Genomic DNA, 20019 nt, shown 5'->3' with positions numbered 1-20019 from the left:
TCTGCTTTATTGTATTCTTTCTGTGCATTTCCTAGAATCGCTTGACAGTGTAACGGATTGTGTATATAATGTATAATTATGTAAGGGTAGCACGGTGGTGTGGTGGTGTGGTGGTATGGTGGTTAGCACTGTTGCCTCACAGCGAGAGGGTTCTATGTTCGAGTCCCAGCTGGGGCCCTTCTGTGTGGAGTTTGCATGTTGTCCCCGTGTCTGCGTGGGTTTTCTCCGGGTTCTCCGGTTTCCTCCCACAGTCCAAAGACGTGCAGGTGTTGGGTTCATTGATGACTCTAAATCACCCGTAGGTGTGAATGGTTGTCTGTCTCTGTTCGTCTCTATGTGTCCTGTGATAGACTGGCGTCCTGTCCAGGGTGGACCCCGCCTCACGCCCGATGTCAGCTGGGCTCGGCTCCAGCCCCCCCCTAAGCGGTTGAAGATGAATGAATGAATAATTATGTTAAATAATCCTTAATACAGTTATTTGTTTAGGAAAGCAGCCTTCTGAGCACCGCTGCCTGTCATGTCATATTTGCACAATCCACAAAAAGGTCTAGTTTCGTTCCTCTCTGAACATCAGCCGCCGTATTGGTGATCGGTGATATTTTCTCTATAAACTCGGTCCCTGTCTGAAAAATACTCTATCATTGTGCCCTGATGCTGAAGGAAATACACTCTACTACATTAGTCATTGTTTATGGCTGCATGATTACATGAAATGGACATGATCATCATTTACAAGACACAAAACAGAGAAAGGTGGCAAATCCTCACACTGAAGAAGCTGAAATAAATGTATAATACTGTTAAATATTCATTCATCTTCAACCTCTTGTCCCTGTTGGGGTCGCGGGGGGCTGGAGCCGATCCCAGCTGACATCAGGTGTGAGGCGGGGTCCACCCTGGACAGGACGCCAGTCTATCACAGGACACATAGAGACAAACAGAGACAGACAACCATTCACACCTACGGGTGATTTAGAGTCATCAATGAACCGAACACCTGCACGTCTTTGGACTGTGGGAGGAAACCGGAGAACCCGGAGAAAACCCATAATCCACAAAGAAAAGGTCTATTTTCTTTTCTCTCTGAACATCGGCCGCCATATTGGTGATCGGTGATATTTTCTCTATAAACTTGGTCCCTGTCTGAAAGATACTATATCAGTCGGGCCCTGATGCTGAAGGAAATACATTCAGCTGGTTAAGTCATTGTTTATGGCTGCATCATTACATCAAATGGACACGTTCATCATTTACAAGACACAAAACAGAGAAAAGTCCAAATCCTTAAACTGAAGAAGCTGAAATAAACCACTGACAAATGGTTGCCCCTTCATTTTCTGTTGGTCAGCCAATCAGCTCATCGTTCCAGCACTGGACTCTTATTTAACCAGTGAATTATTCTTAAAAACAAATCAGCACGGAGTTTAACTTTGAACACACATTCGTTGTGACTTATTCCCGTTTTGTCGCTCATGTACACTCAGTTTATTCGTGGTTATGGTCCATAGGTGACTTGACTGGGAACCGGAGGGTTGCTGGTTTGAGTCCCTGTGTGGACCATGAATGGAGTGTGGACTGGTTGCTGGAGAGGTGCCAGTACATCTCCTGGGCACTGCCGAGGTGCTGTTGAGCAAGGCACTGAATCAACTGCTCGGGGCGCCGGTCACTGGCAGCCCCCTCGCTCTAACATCTCTCCATTAGTTGCATGTATAAAGGTCCTGTCTGAGCGTGTGTGTGTGTGTGTGTGTGTGTGTGTGTGTGTGTGTGTGTGTGTGTGTGTGTGTGTGTGTGTGTGTGTGTGTGTGTGTGTAACATGAAAAAAAAAAAATAGAGTGAAAATTGTAATTTCCCCATTGCGGGACGAATAAAGGAATTCTTCTTCTTCTAAGTCAGCATGACATTTAACTTTGAACATACATTCGTTGTGATTTATTCCCGTTTTGTCGCTCATGTAAACTCACTTTATCCGTGGTTATCTAGTCTTTGTCATCGTGTGCGACTGTTGGCGAGATGTCTCTGAGAAAACAAATCTAATATGAACGGTTCTGCTTTGTCAAACATGGGATTTGATCAAATTATAATGAAAACGCTACTAAAAATAAATTCAATCATTACGGCACACTATTGAAATCTACTTTGCGATCAACTGCACCAACATTAGACACTGGGAGCCATTCATCTCTCTCTCTCTCTCTGACTGCATGCATTACCATTAAATGAGATACAACAGTTCCCTTTTATCTCAGCAATTCCATTTCAACATATTGGTGTGGGGAATGTGATGCGGAGGCACCCGGAGAGCGCTCGCCGATATTAAACAATATGGCTGGAAACAATGCCACTGTTTTCCAATTTAATTTCATAGTGAATAACCTGCCATTTGATTTGATTCCTATTCTCCTCCCTCACTGCGGATGGAGATAGAGACGGGCCCCGCCTTTGCTCTGGGGGAGTGGGCGGAGGGTGGAGGGTGGTTGGTGGAGGGGGGTGCAGGAAATGGAGAATAGCATCATTAACATTCTCTGACAGTTAAAGTTTCAATCTTGCGTCGTGGCAGGATCCCAATATTGACATAAAATGCCAGATGACAATAAGAGGAAAGGAGAAAGGGCTCTACGGTGGTGTGGTTGTTACCACTGTCGCCTCACAGCGAGAAGGTTCCAGGTTCGCATCCCTGCTGGGGCCCTTCTGTGTGGAGTTTGCATGTTGTCCCCGTGTCTGCGTGGGTTTTCTCCGGGTTCTCCGGTTTCCTCCCACAGTCCAAAGACGTGCAGGTGCTCGGTTCATTGATGACTCTAAATCACCCGTAGGTGTGAATGGTTGTCTGTCTCTGTTTGTCTCTATGTGTCCTGTGATAGACTGGCGTCCTGTCCAGGGTGGACCCCGCCTCACGCCCGATGTCAGCTGGAATCGGCTCCAGCCCCCTACGACCCCGACAGGGACAAGCAGTTGAAGATGAATGCGTAGAAAGAAGAAAGAAACCCGCTAACGCTGCATTTCCGAACACCAGAACCCTTTTCTACTTGAACACTACTGAGAAAGTCGGCGCAAAGACTTATTTTTGTACCCGTCAAGAAAAAACGGAAGCAACTAGAGCCCTGGATTTGTGATGCGGCCGGTGCCTGACTCTGACTGTGAGCGCTCCAAAAGAACCAATGATTATTGATTACTGATTGGAGAAGCTGCTGGGATGTCATGAGGACAGCAGAGTTTGGTTGTTGAAGCTACAGAAAGTGGTCTGTTTATTTATGCTAATTAAAACAAGTAGAACCGCACACCAAGTGGCTCCCCGGTTGGATCTTTTTGATTAATGTGCTAGATATGTCTTTGATCGAGCAATCGTCCTATCGGGCACGAGGATCAAGTCAGATCAAGACAGATGTCCGTCCTCCACAGAGCTGGGTCTGTCTGTCGTTCCTGTCTGTTATAGTGAAGGTTGTCATTGCCACCGTACTCTACGGGGGAATTGTTGGGTCTGTGTAAATCATAAATAAGTCATAGAGTGTGGTCTTTACCTACTCTGTAAAGTGTCCTGAGATAACTGCAGAGGACTCCATGAAAAGTATTGTGGGGGAAAAAGAATCAATTCCAAGATAATTGATCTGAAACTAAGTGTGAAAGTCTGGTTTCAGTTTGAGATCTCTTGGGAAATAACGTGTTGTTTGTGTTCTGCTCCGTATTGTTCTTATTTCCCATCCTGAATTTACATTTTAGGCATTTTCCCAAAACTAATGAGTGCGACAGCGACTTCTCATCACCTCCAATCACGTCACGGGATGCAACTAATGATTACTTTTATCACTTATTAGTCTGCCGATCGTGATCATTAACTCATATCATTCCTCTATTAATTACGTAGTCTGTAAATCACAGTTCATCACAGTTTCTCAGCGCACAAGGTGACATCTTCAAATAGCTTGTTTTATCCACGCAGTTCAAACCCAAATTGAATCAATTTACCATCAAATATGAGGAAGAGAAGGAAGCTGAGAATTATTACTACCATCAAAACAGCTGATGATTCATATTCTGTCAAACAGCTACTTGTTTAATTTCTAATCTTACCTACAAAGCTCTTATTGGTCAGGCTCCGTCGTGTCTTAAAGAGCTCATAGTACCGTATCACCGGACTAGATCTCTGCGCTCTGAGAATGCAGGACTACTCGTCGTTCCTAGAGTCTCCAAAAGCAGAACGGGAGGCAGAGCCTTCAGCTACCGAGCTCCACTCCTGTGGAACCGACTCCCAAGTGTTATTCTGGAGGCAGAAACCGTCCCCATATTTAAGAGTCAGTGTTTTGGGGCGGCAGTAGCTCAGTCCATAGGTGACTTGGCTGGGAACCAGAGGGTTGCCAGTTTGAGTCCCTGTGTGGACCATGAATGGAGCGTGGGCTGGTGGCTGGAGAGGTGCCAGTTCTGTTGAGCAAAGCACCGAAGCCCCAACTGCTCGGGGTGCTGGTCACTGGCAGCCTCCTCGCTTGTGTGTGTGTGTGTGTGTGTGTGTGTGTGTGTGTGTGTGTGTGTGTGTGTGTGTGTGTGTGTGTGTGTGTGTGTGTGTGTGTGTGTGTGTGAGAAATATCCCCATTGCGGGAATAATAAAGGAATTCTTATTTAAGATGATTGTGTCAGGACAGATGACTGTCCTCCGTGGAGCTGGGTCTTTGTTGCCACCGTACTCTACGGGGGAATTGTTGGGCTTTACCTACTCTGTAAAGTGTCCTGAGATGACTTTTGTTCTGATTTGGCGCTTTAAAAAAAATTGAATAGAATTTAATTGAATTACTCAATCAAAATCAGTGAATGCAAAGTACAGATGCAGCAGTGATTGCCTGTTTTTGTATCATTCTAACTTTTTTTGGTCCATGCTCCCAACAGCAGATCCAGGATGCTGCGGACCAGGGGGTGATGTTCGTTGGATTCGTCCAGGAACCCTACGGGGCGCCATGCACCAGGATCCGGGAGCCAGACACCCCCTCCCTTTCCCTGCACTCCAGCCCGAGCTCTGTGCTCGGTTCCCTGGGCAGCTGCAGCCCCTCGAACCCCTCAAGCCCCACAAACCACGCAGCACCTGCAGCCCAAGGTGACGCAGTGGACAAAGAGGAGAAGGAGGAGGCTGGGGAAGGAGCACCGGGTGGGGAGAAGAATCAAAGCAACCATTCAGGGAGCGGGGTGACGGGCAGTCACGGCGAGGTCTCGCCCGTGGCTTCTCCGACACCAGAAGGAGATCAGGAACGCAGTGAGGAGCTGACGGAGGAGCTGACGGAGGAGGAGTCGCCGTGTCACAATAACAACAAAGACAGTGGCAGCGACGCAAAGGAGAGGCCGAGATACCGCCTGCGGAGGGGCGACGGTGAGTGGTCTCTATGGTTGCATCATCAGCTCAAACTGAAAGGAAAATGATGTGATGAGCGAAAAACATGCACATTAGGACTAAAGCTTTTACATTATGTGGGAAATGAATGAATCTGGGGACAAGAGCGGAGTCCAAGTAATTGCAACAGTCGATGTTTTGTTTCCTGTTCTGGGTATAATGCAGCCATGAGAGCATGTGCGGCAGTTACACTGAATATAAGAATAAAGCAACAACACGAGGTGAAGAGAAATACACGTGCATGTTAGGAAGGTTTGTTCCTTTCCTGAACAAATTCACCATGACGACAATATTTACAATTATTCATCTTAAAGGTTTCTTTTCTGCGTCTTTCCCTGCGTAAAAACACATTTTCACCTTTGAGTTTTACGTTTTTTTTAAATGAAGTGTTTCAACAAACTCAATTCTGTTCCCAAGGAAAACAGTATTGCAACCTCTATCACAACATGGTGGCTGAGAAACAGAGAGACCTAAGTGTCAGGGACATCATTCACGGTTGCGCTTGAGACGAATAAAAAGAGTTAATCAGTACTACAAGTAATGTGATGCTGGATTCGTATCCAAAGGAAAATGTCTGCTCGCTCCCGTCCCTCCACACATCGGTGCAAGTGGCAGGGATTTACATTACCATTAAAAGATACCTTTGCTGTAATTTCATCTTTTTCTTTTTCTTTATGTAGCCTCCACCACACGTACTGTGGCGGAGGTGAGTGAGTACATATGTTACTTTCTTATTTGGGTGAACAGACTCTTTTAAAGGAAATCGCACTAATTGGCCCAACGGGGGCTCTTTAATTAAATGCCAAAATTGAAAAACACAACAAAGACTCTAAAGTCCAAATGACACGAGCTCTGGCACACAGTTATCCTCACAAATTACACAGAAAGTCCTAATGAGGGAGGATAATTACGATAATTGAAGGTCAAAATTTCAAACTGTGAAAGGCTCAGCGTCGATGAGGCTGATTTCTCCATCATTTACGGACATGAGCTGAATGCCGTCTTCACATTTATCCATTTTTCAAAATGATACGCGTTCACACCTGAGGGCGCACTCACACTGTCCTTCCGCACCGCGACCCGGGCTTTAGGGTACTTGTCCCCCCGCGCCCCAGCCCCGTTTGTACTCACACTACCTGGGCCTCGGCCAATGCTTCTTGCTGCCTATACGTCATCACGCCGTAACACGTCACACGCATTGAACGCGTGTGTGTGGCTTTGTTTACAAATCTTTCCATAGACCTCAGAGTTTTTGTGCGTCTTGTCGACTGTTTTTGAATCTTTTCATCGACCAAATCTGCAGTAAACACTCCACCACCGCATCACAACCGCCATTGTTGTTGTTGTTAAATGTCCGCGCATGGTCCGTCCTTCTTTTTTCTATGTCCGAACAGGCGCACATACTGCTACCGCCGTAGGGCTCGTGCTCGTGCTCGTACATGTGCGCACGCTCGTGCTCGTACATGTGCAAATGGCTCTGCTAAAGCCCACCTCTTTCAAGCGTGGACGGCCCCCGCTGGCCGCAGTTATGCGCGGAGCGGGTGCACTCACACTGCTTAAAAGTACTAGGCTTTAGCTGAAAAACCGGCTTTGGCCCGGGACAGAACGACAGTGTGAGTGCGCCCTGAGAGAGTCAGTCGTCTGCTGGTCCCAGAGCAGCTGGAGCAGATCTGGGGTTGAATCCTTCCCTCGGGGGCATCCGCGGTTAACTGTATCTTCTTTTTCTGACATTCACAGATATTCAAACTGGCAGCTTCTAATCTTTAGCCAATATCTGTCTGGAATCTGTGTAAATGTGTGTTCTGGTTACATTTGAAGCCGTACCTTTTGGCTGTTTAACTAAAGAACAGCATGGCGCCGCAGATCCCTCTCCAAACGCTTGGCAACTGCGGAGGTGTCATTTCTTGCTATTGCCTCGATGTTACACAACAATGTGCCGCCTTAGGATATAATCCTCTCTATCTGTCACACAAAGGGGATCGTCTTATGGCTGCGCGCACACAGATTCATACTCGCACATGATGAAGCGAAGTCTATGAAATTCGCCACAACAGCTTTGTTGGATGTTTTTTTTAGACATTTGCACATTTCATGGCTCACTTTTCCGTCCTACCAGGAAGTGACGCACACGTACTGTAGCTTCACCTCTCTAGGTTATTCATGGTAACCCCCTTTTCTGTGTGAACGCTGTTTAAATTAGCATAGACATTTATAGTTTCAGCTTTATATCAGCATTCTGACAGATGGAGACACCCACCACCATCGCCCCCCTCCCCCTCTCACCGAACCTATTTGTGATATTTGTCGCTGCACTGTGCAAACTGACACACGTCCCAGTGGGAGTGTTAACTCATGTGTGTTTGTGTGTATACTGTATATTTGAATATACAGTGTACAAAGCGATTAGGTTAAAAGCACTTAATACTGAGTGTGGCATTATGAATTTACTCTTTGAGGTCCACGTACTTAGTTTGCTTGTGTCTTCATGCATATGTGTGCAGAAACTCACACTTGGCACCACAGCAGACCACAGCCCACTGGTCCATCTGGGCCTCCCTGCAGTGCATTTTGCAGTGAGATAATCCCCCACTGCCTCGTCCTCTACCTCCCTCAGCGTCACAGCTCTTTCTCTACCCCCACCTTCATCCCCCCCGAATCCCTGCGACTACGCCAGCAGCGCTGGTATAACGGCCAGCCGGGGTGGTAGAGGAGCCTGCCAAGCTCCCTTGTCCCTCTCTACTAATGCCCAGTCTTCCGAGGAAGCCCAAGAGTCTCAGATACTGCTGGCTTGTCCTTGCTTAAAACCTCAGATCTGGAGGTGAACGCCGTGCACAAGTGTTGACAGTGAAAACTGGCGACAGTTTATGGTTTACGATCGAAAGAGGATCAGCATCCCTGAGACGGGAGCTCTGGATAGAAACTGAGCCCGGAAGTTTTGGAGGCTCAAACACTTGGATGGTTTTAAGGAAAAGGATTCTGGTGTAAGAGCAGAACTGAAAGTTAAGCATGGTAGTGGCAGCTGTACAATTATGTGTGGATAAGACGACCCTGTGCCATAAAAATCACTGTCATTTGCATGAGCAGAAAAAACGTTTGTAGGGAATTAAATGCCACCTGGATTCTTTTTTTATGAACATACATACATTTATATATTACCATATTTTATCCCTTTTACAGCTTTACCTCTTCCCAACTACATCTGCATACTACAGTGTCACCTTTCCTGGATTTGAATAATATAACCTACCATGCAAAGTGGTATATGAATATATTTTGTATGGCGAGGCAGATGTGCGAGAGACGTCATGAAACAGAAAAACAGGATATTTATGTCAACATTTAACAAGCAAGTGTTCAACTGCGTGAGCTATCTATTCCTCTGATGCTTAAATGCATTGAGCTTCTTGTAATGTCATTTCTTTATCAAAACAAGCAGCAAAAAATGAAGGACAAATCCTAAATTGAGAGCTTTGTCATAGGTGTAATCCGGAGGAATCGGTCGGGAATCATCGGCATCTTAGTCAATGTGCAGAGGAAGTCTTTTCAGCGTAGATCAGCGTTATCTCTGCTCTGATGGGATCAGTGACCGGCTCCTCAGATTATACAAACCGACATTACAATGATGACATGTCATGTTGGAAAGCCACGCTGCTAAGATCAGGCAGGGTCTGCAGCCTGCCGTCCTCGTCATTGGGACAGCCGGGCGGCCATCAGATAAGCCTTTGAAGCGACATGCTTTCAACGTCCAAACGACACTCACGCATTCATTTACTTGTCAGACGGACTGTCAGCGACAACAAGAGTCAGGCTAGCTGCACAGACTTCATTCCCTACAGGCTTAGCGGCCGTGTGCTGATGTAATTAATTCATGCGATTAGGTTCAAAGGGGCCTTTGAGTCATTCCCTTTGGTGTGTCTGTGTGTGTGAGATACACAAGTAAAGCTATAAAGATCGAATTATTGGGGCATTAGGTAGGATTTTACTGCCCTATAACAGAAAATGACCATAATAATTCTGGAAACATTAATAAAGGTATCGATCAGGGCCAAGTCTGGCTTTTAAATCGTGTTCTTGTTACACTGCCAAAAAAAAGAAAATGACACTGCCAGGTCGTTACCGCTGTTTCTCGGTAAAACAGCAACTCTCCAGCAGATCTCTGCTCCGTTTCTATTACACAGTAATGTTTGCTTGTGTCATTGCAGGCCACCGTAGCACGAGGGGACAGGAGGAGGGAGAGGGAGCCTCATTTTACAGAGTCATGTTGGTTACTAACAGACTTACTTAGAGATCAAAGAGCCTTCACCTCCTGTTCTCTCTAACAAAGTATTCTCTTCTGCCGTCTGCACTGAGGAATTATAAGATGTTGGTGTAGCATCGCAAACTTCTCAGTGAACTGGTTTGGGTGAGAAAATCATGAGGCATGAAATCTGTATGTAATTCATTTCATGAGTTCTTCGGAGACACATTTTTTTGTGTAAATTAAGACATTTTTTTGGGCTGAAATATTGTGACGAAAAGAGAGTTGAGCCAGAAGGCAAAGCTCTGGATCTACCGGTCAATCTTCGTTCCTACCCTCACCTGTGGTCATGAAAGCTGGGTCAGGACTGAAAGAACGAGGTCGCGGGTACAAGTGGCCGACATGTGTTTCCTCAGGAGGGGGGCTGGAGTCTCCCTTAGAGAGAGGGGGAGAAGTTCAGCATCCGCTGCTCCTTTGCGTTGAAAGGAGCCAGTTGAGGTGGTTCAGGATCATCTGGTAAGGATGAACCCTGGGCGCCTCCCTAGGGAGGTGTTCCAGGCACGTCCAGCTGGGAGGAGGCCTCGGGGAAGACCCAGGACCAGGTGGAGAGATTAGATCTCCACACTGGCCTGGGAACGCCTCAGGATCCCCCAGTTAGAGCTGGTTAATGTGGCCCGGGAAAGGGAAGTTTGGGGTCCCCTGCTAAAGCTGCTGCCCCCGAGACCCGACCCCGGATAAGAGGATGAAGATGAGATAAGATGAGATGAAATATTGCAAATCAAAGTGTTAACCATTGACTCCCATTTACAATTTAAAACAAACAAAAAAAGCTTTCGATGCAAAAGCTCAACCACGTTTGCATTTGCATTGCAACTCACAGCTAGACGGTAGAACAAAGTTGCATCATGCAAATATTTCCACCACTATTCCCTTTATTTATTCATGTTTATTGTCCTTGGGTCCTTTGAATAGCGTGATAAAATCCCGGCTATTATAACTTTTAAATTCAGTGATTTAAATGCATTGACTTGCAGTTCGTTTCAGCTACAAAAAGTCTGCACGCTGAGTTTCTCTGGCTGCACCTGAACCAGGATTTGTGTAAAATAGTGCGGCTGAATAAATAATCATTTTGAGCGCATCCCTACAGATATCTATCAAAATGTTTTTCTGAAATATTCAAGAATGTCAGGTGAAGGCACGGCTCCAGCTTGACTTACTATAACCCTGCAGCCCAGAGATGATGGGTCTCTGCAAGACAGATGGTTTGATGCCTTGCCTACGTATAAATACCATAAGATAGTCCTTATATCTCCTGATAATACCCCCGTCCTGTTTTGCCCTGCTGAAGTTTTCCCTTAGGCAAGATCTCTAGTACGCAGTATCTCCTGTGAACAGAGCACGACTGAGAAGATGTTTACAGACCCAGAAAGTCTTTACCGAGCAAATAAAAGGTTAGAAAATTAGCTTCTTACCCCTCCTTTCGAATTACAGTAGCTCTAGCGGCTTAATCACAGCGTAATTAGACTAGAATGAATTACAGTGCACTGACAGTTCTCAGCTATTACACAGAAAAACAGAGCTTAGCAGCATGTTTCATGCCTGTGAACAAATCTGACCTCTATCTGTAATAGTCCCATCAAAGAATCATGTGTCGTGTACGGTTTAATGTTGTTACTGAACCAATTACACCATGATTGCAGAACATAAGCTTCACTGCATTTTAAGTATACATGACACAGTTTTTCCAAAAGCAGTCTTCTTCATGGCCCGCCTGAAGCTCTCTGAGACACAGAGAGGATTCATGGGACAAACCCAAGTGATGCATCATCTCCGGCTTGTGCACATAAACTGTAAACCAGTTAATATGATACAGATCGCTTCGGAAATCATTCACAGTGAGCGAACGTGTGGCTCTGGCGGGTCGGACGCATGTCGAACGGGAAGTCATTTTGTTGACGCGTGTTGTCCAAGATTTGTTTGCCATATTGTTCTTGTTGTAACGTGGGGTAACATAGGGAGGGACGCGGGGCGGGTGCGTCGAATATTCTGCTGTGATTCGACTTTTCTGGAGAGTGACAAATGACAAGATTTAGGGAATTTGGTGGCCAGCTGTCACATCAGTCACACGAGCCAGACAAGAAATGGTTATAAATGATTCATTCTTCCTGGGTGTCTGCCGGACGGATGGATGTACGGAGGAAGCAGAGCGACTGAGCCATGACTCCCCCTACCGCCACCCTACGTCAATGTGTGTGTGCGCGTGTGTGTGTGTGTGGGGGTGGTGGTGGTGGTGGTTGGGGGGTGGGGGAGACGAGTGGGTGGCAGTGCTGCACATTCTGCTCATCCATCTGGTTCACTTGTGGACTGACAATCTGACATTTGCATTCGAGAGAAAGGGGGAAATGTTAGCAGATTTGAATCGTTCTGCCCGATTCAAACCCCGCTCACATCTTCATGTTCGCTGTTTTCTCAGAGCTAAGCAGAGCAAATATTTCACTCGCTCAGATCACAACAAATAAAAGTCTTTCCACTTTGATTCAGTGTGATATGAGGAGCCGTGACATACGTACCGCTGGCAAGTCTCCAAGCCTGTTCCTCCCTCCTGAGGCTCACTGCATTATGTATATTTGTGCTTGATGTAAACAAACGCTAGCTGGAGAGCTTTTAATGCATTATTCAAGGTTATACTTGAAATTAACTTAGTTACAATGAAATGGTTCCTTTTAAGTCCTGCATGGGCAGAGTAGCATCACTTGTGGTAAACATTAAAAGGAACAGGGGGCTGACTCGTAGCATGAATATGATGAAATTGCTTTTGATTCACTTCACGTTTGTTGTCTGAAAAAAGAAAAAAGCAGCCTTGGAAAAGATTTGCAGCAGAATTTGTGAGTCCAGCTCGGGGCAACACAAATCTCATCTTGTATTTCTTTTGCATTTGTTCTCCATTTTTCACCTGCGAGGTGGAACTTTTGTTCATGATATGATAATGATGTCGAAGTTTGTATCGGATTATCCGTCTCGCATACAGATGTGCTGTCCTGCATTCATGGGCTTGCAAGACTCCAGCAATGCAGCTGCAGAACGCATGACATGCATCTTCAAATGTCATGTCCTGGGCAAGACACTGAACCCCGAATTGCTCTTCGTGCTGCACATGGGTGTGTGGATGTGGGGTGAATGGTTAGATCAGGGGTGTCAAAGGGTTCCAGTAAAGGGCCGTGTGGCTGCAGGTTTCATTCAAACCAATCAAAAACACACCTGGTCCAAAAAATCAACTGTGTGAAGACAGTTCAGGTGATTGCATGAGTCGAGTCAGGTGTGTTTTTGCTTGGTTGGAATGAAAACCTGCAGCCACAGCGGAGCTTTACTGGATCACTTTGACACCCCTGGTTTAGATGGTATGTAATGTCCACCGCCATCACTGTGAATGTCTGTGTGAATGTGACAAGTCGTGTGGAAGCGCCTTGAGTAGTCAGAAGACTAAAATAAGTCCATTTACCCTTCATTTATTTTTTTATGATAATAACACATTTTATATAACAGAGACACTGACCATGTCACCATCACATGGAAGAGATGAATGATGAACTGCGCCCATTGTGCCGTCACAATTATTAAACTTGAGACGCTCTCGCTGCCAGAGAAAACAGTTTGACATATTGAAATATTGCCAAATTGACGCATTTGCTAGGCGCTTTGATAGCGAATCCTCCAACATCATCTTGTCAGTAATCTCTCCCGACTCCTGCTACTACACTTTCATTTTAACTAGGCGGGGTGTGAATTTAACTGTCACTGTTTTAATCTGTCATTGTTAAATGAGGTAGGTTCATTGATGACTCTAAATCACCCGTATTTAGGCGGGGTCCACCCTGGACAGGACGCCAGTCTATCACAGGGCACATAGAGATGAACAGAGACAGACAACCATTCACACCTACGGGTGATTTAGAGTCATCAATGAACCGAACACCTGCACGTCTTTGGACTGTGGGAGGAAACCGGAGAACCCGGCGAAAACCCACGCAGACACGGGGAGAACATGCAAACTCCACACAGAAAGGGCCCCCGCCGGGATTCAAACCAGGAACCTTCTTGCTGTGAGGCGACAGACCACACAACCGTGTAGCCATACAATCTTTTAAAAAATCTTTAAAAAACATAAGGAAGCGGTTTGTAACTTAATACTGCAGACAGTTGTTTGCATTGCAACAAAAGTTATATTTGCCAAACAGAATCTGTGTCTCAGCCAACCGTTTACCGGGCCATCTCTTATAACGTCTGGCAGCTCAATAGGGAAAATGCTCCTACTGACACACTGTGCCAAGTTGCACTTTGGATTTTGGCCATCGTACAACAGTAGTTCAATAACCATGCAGTAAAATGTGGGACTTCCACAAAGGCTACATCTGTATTGTCACATCCCACACTGAGTTAAATCAACGGCGGGGGGGTTTGTTTGTCTCAACAGGCGCGGAGCTGCTCGCTTTGTACAACCACCCGTCGGTCCGAGAGGCCCAGGTGAAGTACTACACTGTCAAGGTGCCACTGCGGGTTCAAAACTGCGATGAGGGGGTCAAAGGCGTGGAGGCCAACTGGCTGGATCACATGACCCAGCACTTCAACAACGGAGCTTCGCTGGTCGATGGATACTTTCATCTGGGCAACGTGAACGGTAAGCCAGCGCGGTTCGCTTTTACTGCAGGAACAATATATATGGGACAATATGTCTCCTAAGGAACAAAACTCACTGCAATTTTAATAACCACACATGCAGTTTTTAGGTTACGTCTCAAACACAATGAGCAGACATTAGAGCGGAGAGGTTTGTAATGAGCAAACAATAACACAGTAGAGTTTTAGTCCCTTAAATATTAAAGGAGCCTTCACCTTTGGTCTCGGCTTCATACATTCTCCAGCATTGTTGCTCTGCAGTTTGTGCCAAAGCTCAGACAATTACTGTTAATAAAACATGAAAAGGTTCCCAAGAAGCCTTTTTTCCCCTCCTCACGGTAAAAACTGTTGAAGCCAAATTCACGTCGACATCTACAAAATACAAAGCCCGGGGCAGGTAATGATGCACCTTGGCCTGTTGAATTATTAATAATGCATTAGCTTCTTTTCATATTCCTCCAGGAAACAATCGCAACATATTTAAATACACTTCTACGGCAAACCCGACGACTGAAAGCTATTGTGTTGGAAATTTCAAGCTCCATTAAGAATTTTTGAATGAAGATGAATCAAACTTCTTCTCACTTAGCCCATCAAATACTGAATCTCAACATCCAACACGATGGACTGGCTCAAAACATGATTTCCTCCTGACATTTGTGGCTTTAGATTAAACGTCTGAACAAACTGATGGATGGATTACCATGAAATATGGTACTGACATCCTTAGTTTGGTTCAGCACCTGCAACACGAATGATATTTCCACCATCCTCAGGTGAACTTTGGGTTCCGTGTTCAGTGTTCACTAACCACAGACTGTGTAATAGAGAAGGACGTAGCTTCCGGGTCTGAAAAGGGAAGCCAATGAGGAAGTGCCTTAAATCTGCATTCTGTCTCATTTCCAGCAGGGGGCGACTCCACTAGTTGCTGGTTTATAGAAGTCAATGAGAAAATGAGCCTACTCCTCACTCGATTCAATCTCCAGTTTCGACTCTTCTTCAATACAGCATGAGGGTCATTTAGTAAATTACCGTCCTATTTAGGGAAATATAGATCCGTGAGGAACTCGGAGTAGAGCCGCTGCTCCTTTGCGTTGAAAGGAGCCAGTTGAGGTGGTTCAGGATCATCTGGTAAGGATGAACCCTGGGCGCCTCCCTAGGGAGGTGTTCCAGGCACGTCCAGCTGGGAGGAGGCCTCGGGGAAGACCCAGGACCAGGTGGAGAGATTAGATCTCCACACTGGCCTGGGAACGCCTCAGGATCCTCCAGTTAGAGCTGGTTAATGTGGCCCGGGAAAGGGATGTTTGGGTCCCCTGCTAAAGCTGCTGCCCCCGCGACCCAACCCCGGATAAGAGGCTGAAGATGAGATGAGACGAGATGAGATGAGATAGACCATAAAGCAAGGGCTGCAGATTTGGTCGATGAAAAGATTCAAAAACAGTCGACAAGACGCACAAAAACTCTGAGGTCTATGGAAAGATTTGGAAACAAAGCCACGCATCGCGATGACGTCATCAATGCGTGTGACGTGTTACGACGTGATGACGTATGGACAGCAAGAAGCATTTGCGCGAGGCCCAGGTAGTGTGAGTACAAACGGGCCTGGGGCACGTGGGGAGAGGGAGGGGGGGACAAGTACCCTAAAGCCCGGGGCACGTTGCGGAAGGACAGTGCGAGTGCGCCCTTAGAAATGACAGAAACATGGAGTCTGTTTTCACCACAGTCCTGTGTGTCTGACATGATTCTTTCTTTATGGAGGAGGATTCAGAAGCTGGAGTTGATGGAACTGTCTGGTAACCTCTTTTAAACTATTTCCTGTTTGGGTTTTCCTCTTCCATCAGACCCCGGCGGCTCTGTGCTGCGCTCTGACACGGGATAAATCAGCCAGCCAGAGTAAATAAGAGTCATAATTCATTAATCTGGGAAAGTGAACGCCTCAGCAACTCTGAAACATAGATAATTAACCTGATAACAAATTAGTGCCTCCTTGCATATTTGATGTCCTGAGAATGGAGTAATGAAGTGTTTTATTATGATTCAGTTTTTTTCTGCTTATAAGGGTCCTCTAACACATTTTGCATATTTAATGCACCGCTGAGATATGTGTCTCTCGAACAGTGAAATTGCTCGGCAGGATTGAAAGTAGATCAGCTGCGTTATGAAACCGCCTCTGCCTTCACCGACATACAGCACTGATCTCAGCCCACAGCTTAAGCAAGCCACTTTAGAAAACAGACAACTTTACAGAGGTGAACGCTGCACTTTGTGGATTTTGGTCTCTTGAGAGTAGCTGGCAGTATGACATCAAAGCGGCATCCCCGTTTGTTGTAAGCAGCTAATTACATCAAACGACTGCGCCGCGGCTCGGCTTTAGAATCAGTATCCATTCCTGCTGTTTCCATATTTAGCAACTTCTTTGAGACGGCTTTCTGAATTCACGATGAGACGCTCGACGACGTCTCAGCCTCATGAACTTCAAGGACATGTTTGACAGCAAAACAGTCCGCTAAAGGACATGGACTGACAGAGACAGACGCATGCAGTTGGATGGGTGAATGTAATGACAGCATTGTTTTGAGGTACAGTGCAGTGTGCTTCAGCTTTCATCTACTGGCAGACACACGTGCACTCTAATGAGGTTTTTTTTTAAAGACTGACCTTTTTCTGCCCTTCCTTTATACTTTTATCCTCTACTAATATTGTTTTTACATGATTTATCCGTCCGGGGAAGTGTTTCTGAGCCTGCATTCCTCTTTTTATTATGGATGGCAAATGTCTGTTGGTCGGTCGGCCCGTCTCTGTGGTCCAGACGGAAATACCTCAACAACTGTTGGTCAGATTGCCATGAAATATAATGCAGTTATAAATGATGCGGGGGTGAATCCTAATGATGTTGGCCTTCCCAACGTTTCCCTCTAGTGTCACCAGGGGGTTGACATGTGTGGCTTCAAGTGAAATGGCTAAACATCCATTGGATGCTGCATCCAGGTATAGAGGGATACCTGGATAACGTGTTTTTGTAGGCTGACACAGAAGCTAGCATTGTCCTGGTTCTTATTTCAGAAAATGCCGACTCATCTCTGGGTTTTAGGACTCGTTCCTGCAGCACTCTTATTCATGTTGCCGTCACGAGGAGTCTTTCTATCTCTGGTAACCATTTTTCGTCTAGCACCATCATCAGGTAAAAAATGGTCCAAAATTGGTTTATGACCAAATATCTGCAGAACTCATGATGTTCCCAGCAGCCTCGGTTGTACTTTATGTTTGATGCAAATGTTAGCACGCTAACTTGCTAGCTAAGATGTGACTATGGAAAACCTGCTGTCATCGTGAGCATGCTGACACTAGCATTCAGCACAGAGCTCCTATGGCTGCAGACTCTTAGGGCGCACTCACACTGTCCTTCCGAACCGCGCCAAAACTGTTTTTTCAGGTCAAGCCTAGTGCCAGTGTGAGTGCAACCGTTCCGCGCATAACTGCGGCCAGCTGGCCGTCAACGGCCCGTCTGAGAGAGGTGGGCTTTTGTAGAGCGCGTTTGCACATGTACGAGCATGAGCGTGCGCACGTGTACGAGCATGAGCACGACGCCTACGGCGGTACTAGCGTCATTTATGTGTGCCTGTTGGGACATAGAAAATAGAAGGAGGGACCATGCGCGGACATTTAACAACAACAACAATGGCGGTGAAAGGTTCACGTTGGTGTGATGCGGAGGTGGAGTGTTTACTGCAGATTTGGTCGATGAAAAGATTCAAAAACAGTCGACAAGACGCACAAAAACTCTGAGGTCTACGGAAAGATTTGGAAACAAAGCAACGCATCGCCATGACGTCATCAATGCGTGTGACGTGTTACGGCGTGATGACGTATAGGCAGCAAGAAGCATTCTCCGAGGCCCAGGTAGTGTGAGTACAAACGGGCCTGGAGGGGGGGACAAGGACCCTAAAGCACGGGGCACGGGACGGACGGACAGTGTGAGTGCGCCCTTAGTCCTGTTTAATGATGCGTTGCTTTACATGTTGTTATATCTGGGAGTTGGCTGGTGTAGCTTCAACCCTCTGATACCGCTGTAAGTGCCACTGACGTGCCTTGCTCAAAGGTGAATAGCCTGAAGGATGGGATAGATCTGAGAGATGCTGGTCCTCGTTTGAACCAGAGACTCATCTTGAAACCCTGCGAACCTGCCTGATTGGAAAGTTTTGAGCGGTTGTAATGCTGCGTAATCTGAGAGAGATTATGAAGTCCAATTTGGCATCTTTGAAAACGCAATAGATTTCCCATCAGTCATCCACCCAAATACAATAAAGATTAATTTCAGTGCCAACACTGTTTAACTGTGAGTCAACAGAACACACTCAAAGTTAACCACACATTATCAAATCTTCATAATTGCACTATAGTTATGCAAAGCCCATCATTCAGTAATTGACTGGAATTAATTATCTGCACGGGTCTGTGCATCTGATGCCTACATTACCAATGGAAACATTATTTATAATCAACTTGAAAGCACTCTAAGATCTGCATACCTTAATCATGGAGCGGACAATGTGACTGACCATATCCAATATGAATTAAATCATTATAAAAACAGGCAATATTGGCATAACAGCATAGTGATATATCAGTTTATGAGCCTCATGTGAAATGGTTTATTGTACTGAATTTCATCTCACTGTTATGAATGCTCCCATGCTGCGTATATTAATCTATTTATAGGAAGTTAACCTTTCCTTTTAATTAGATTAGATACTTTTTTAAAGCTAAAAGTACATTTTCAGAGTTAAAAATCCAGTTGCATTTATTGCGAGGAGCACGATACAACTGATATGAGAATGAGAAAATATGTTGCTCAGAAGTGTTTATTGTTGTTGTTTATATTGCGGATTGTCGACCTTGGGTTCATAGTTTACCTGCCTTATGTGTTAGCACGTGCATCACTGTTCCGGTTCCTGCAGTCAGGCTGCGACTCCGGCTTCTTCCCTAACTGCTGTGCTGCCTTTCCATCATCTGACAGTCGGCTGTGTGCGGTGATCCACAGGGATGCACTTTGCACAATTTACAAAAATGCACCGTTTCCCCATGCTCCTTCTGAAGACGGGTTTCCATGGTGAAGCTGGATGAGAAAGCATCAAGGGGCATGGTTTGCGTACGCACGTGTACTTGTGTGTGTACAAAAGACTGCTAAGTGTAAGTCCTGTTTGGTGTGGCAGCTTTGTTTGCAGTGAGCGGGGACCTCGTCTGAGCCACACGGTGGGATGTTCTTACAATATTGAATTTACAGATCCTAAGCTGCACGCAGGTCCCACTGTCATAAGACAAGCATTAAAGATTCATAGCAACTGTCTGCACTGCCTGCAAACGCACACACATACACAGTACACCACCACATGCATCCATATACTGTACCTTTAAAGACACACACATGCGCTAATTTTACACACATGCATACACAAAGAAATACAGTTAAGTTCACAGGACTTCCCTGGAGTCAGGAGCAAGGTGGGGGGTTCAGTTTGTTTACTGAAGAACTGACAGTTGGTGTTGACGGGAGCTTGCCTTGTTCCTTGTATAGCTTAAGCTATCTCCAGAGCCACAATGAGGATTTGTAGCCCGGTGGAGAGACATTGAGCTATTCATATGCATGACAGTCAGCTCTCAGTGGTTTCTAAATTTGGGCAAAGCCAATGGAGGTAGAAAAAGAGGGGGGTAAGAGGGTGGGAGAGAGAGAAAACAAGTT

The 20019-nt window shown here is 45.8% G+C and overlaps 1 protein-coding gene across 2 annotated transcripts in view; it reads left to right on the top strand.

Annotated features, from left to right (window-relative positions):
- Positions 1 to 20019, top strand: part of rftn1b (raftlin, lipid raft linker 1b) — a 129806-nt gene that overhangs the window by 76425 nt on the left and 33362 nt on the right. Inside the window, exons 5-6 of one of the 2 annotated variants that reach the window (XM_083918605.1) lie at positions 4876 to 5347; positions 14077 to 14280. In XM_083918605.1, the coding sequence (XP_083774731.1) occupies positions 4876 to 5347; positions 14077 to 14280 (676 nt within the window). Of the gene's footprint in view, positions 1 to 4872; positions 5348 to 14076; positions 14281 to 20019 lie in introns of both variants that reach the window. The other variant, XM_083918604.1, reaches the window with a different exon arrangement.

Source organism: Echiichthys vipera, assembly GCF_963691815.1.
Source record: "Echiichthys vipera genome assembly, chromosome: 8".
NCBI classification, from domain to species: Eukaryota; Metazoa; Chordata; class Actinopteri; order Perciformes; family Trachinidae; genus Echiichthys; species Echiichthys vipera.
Note: the sequence above shows the minus strand (reverse complement) of the source record. Positions and strands in the feature narration are given on the sequence as shown.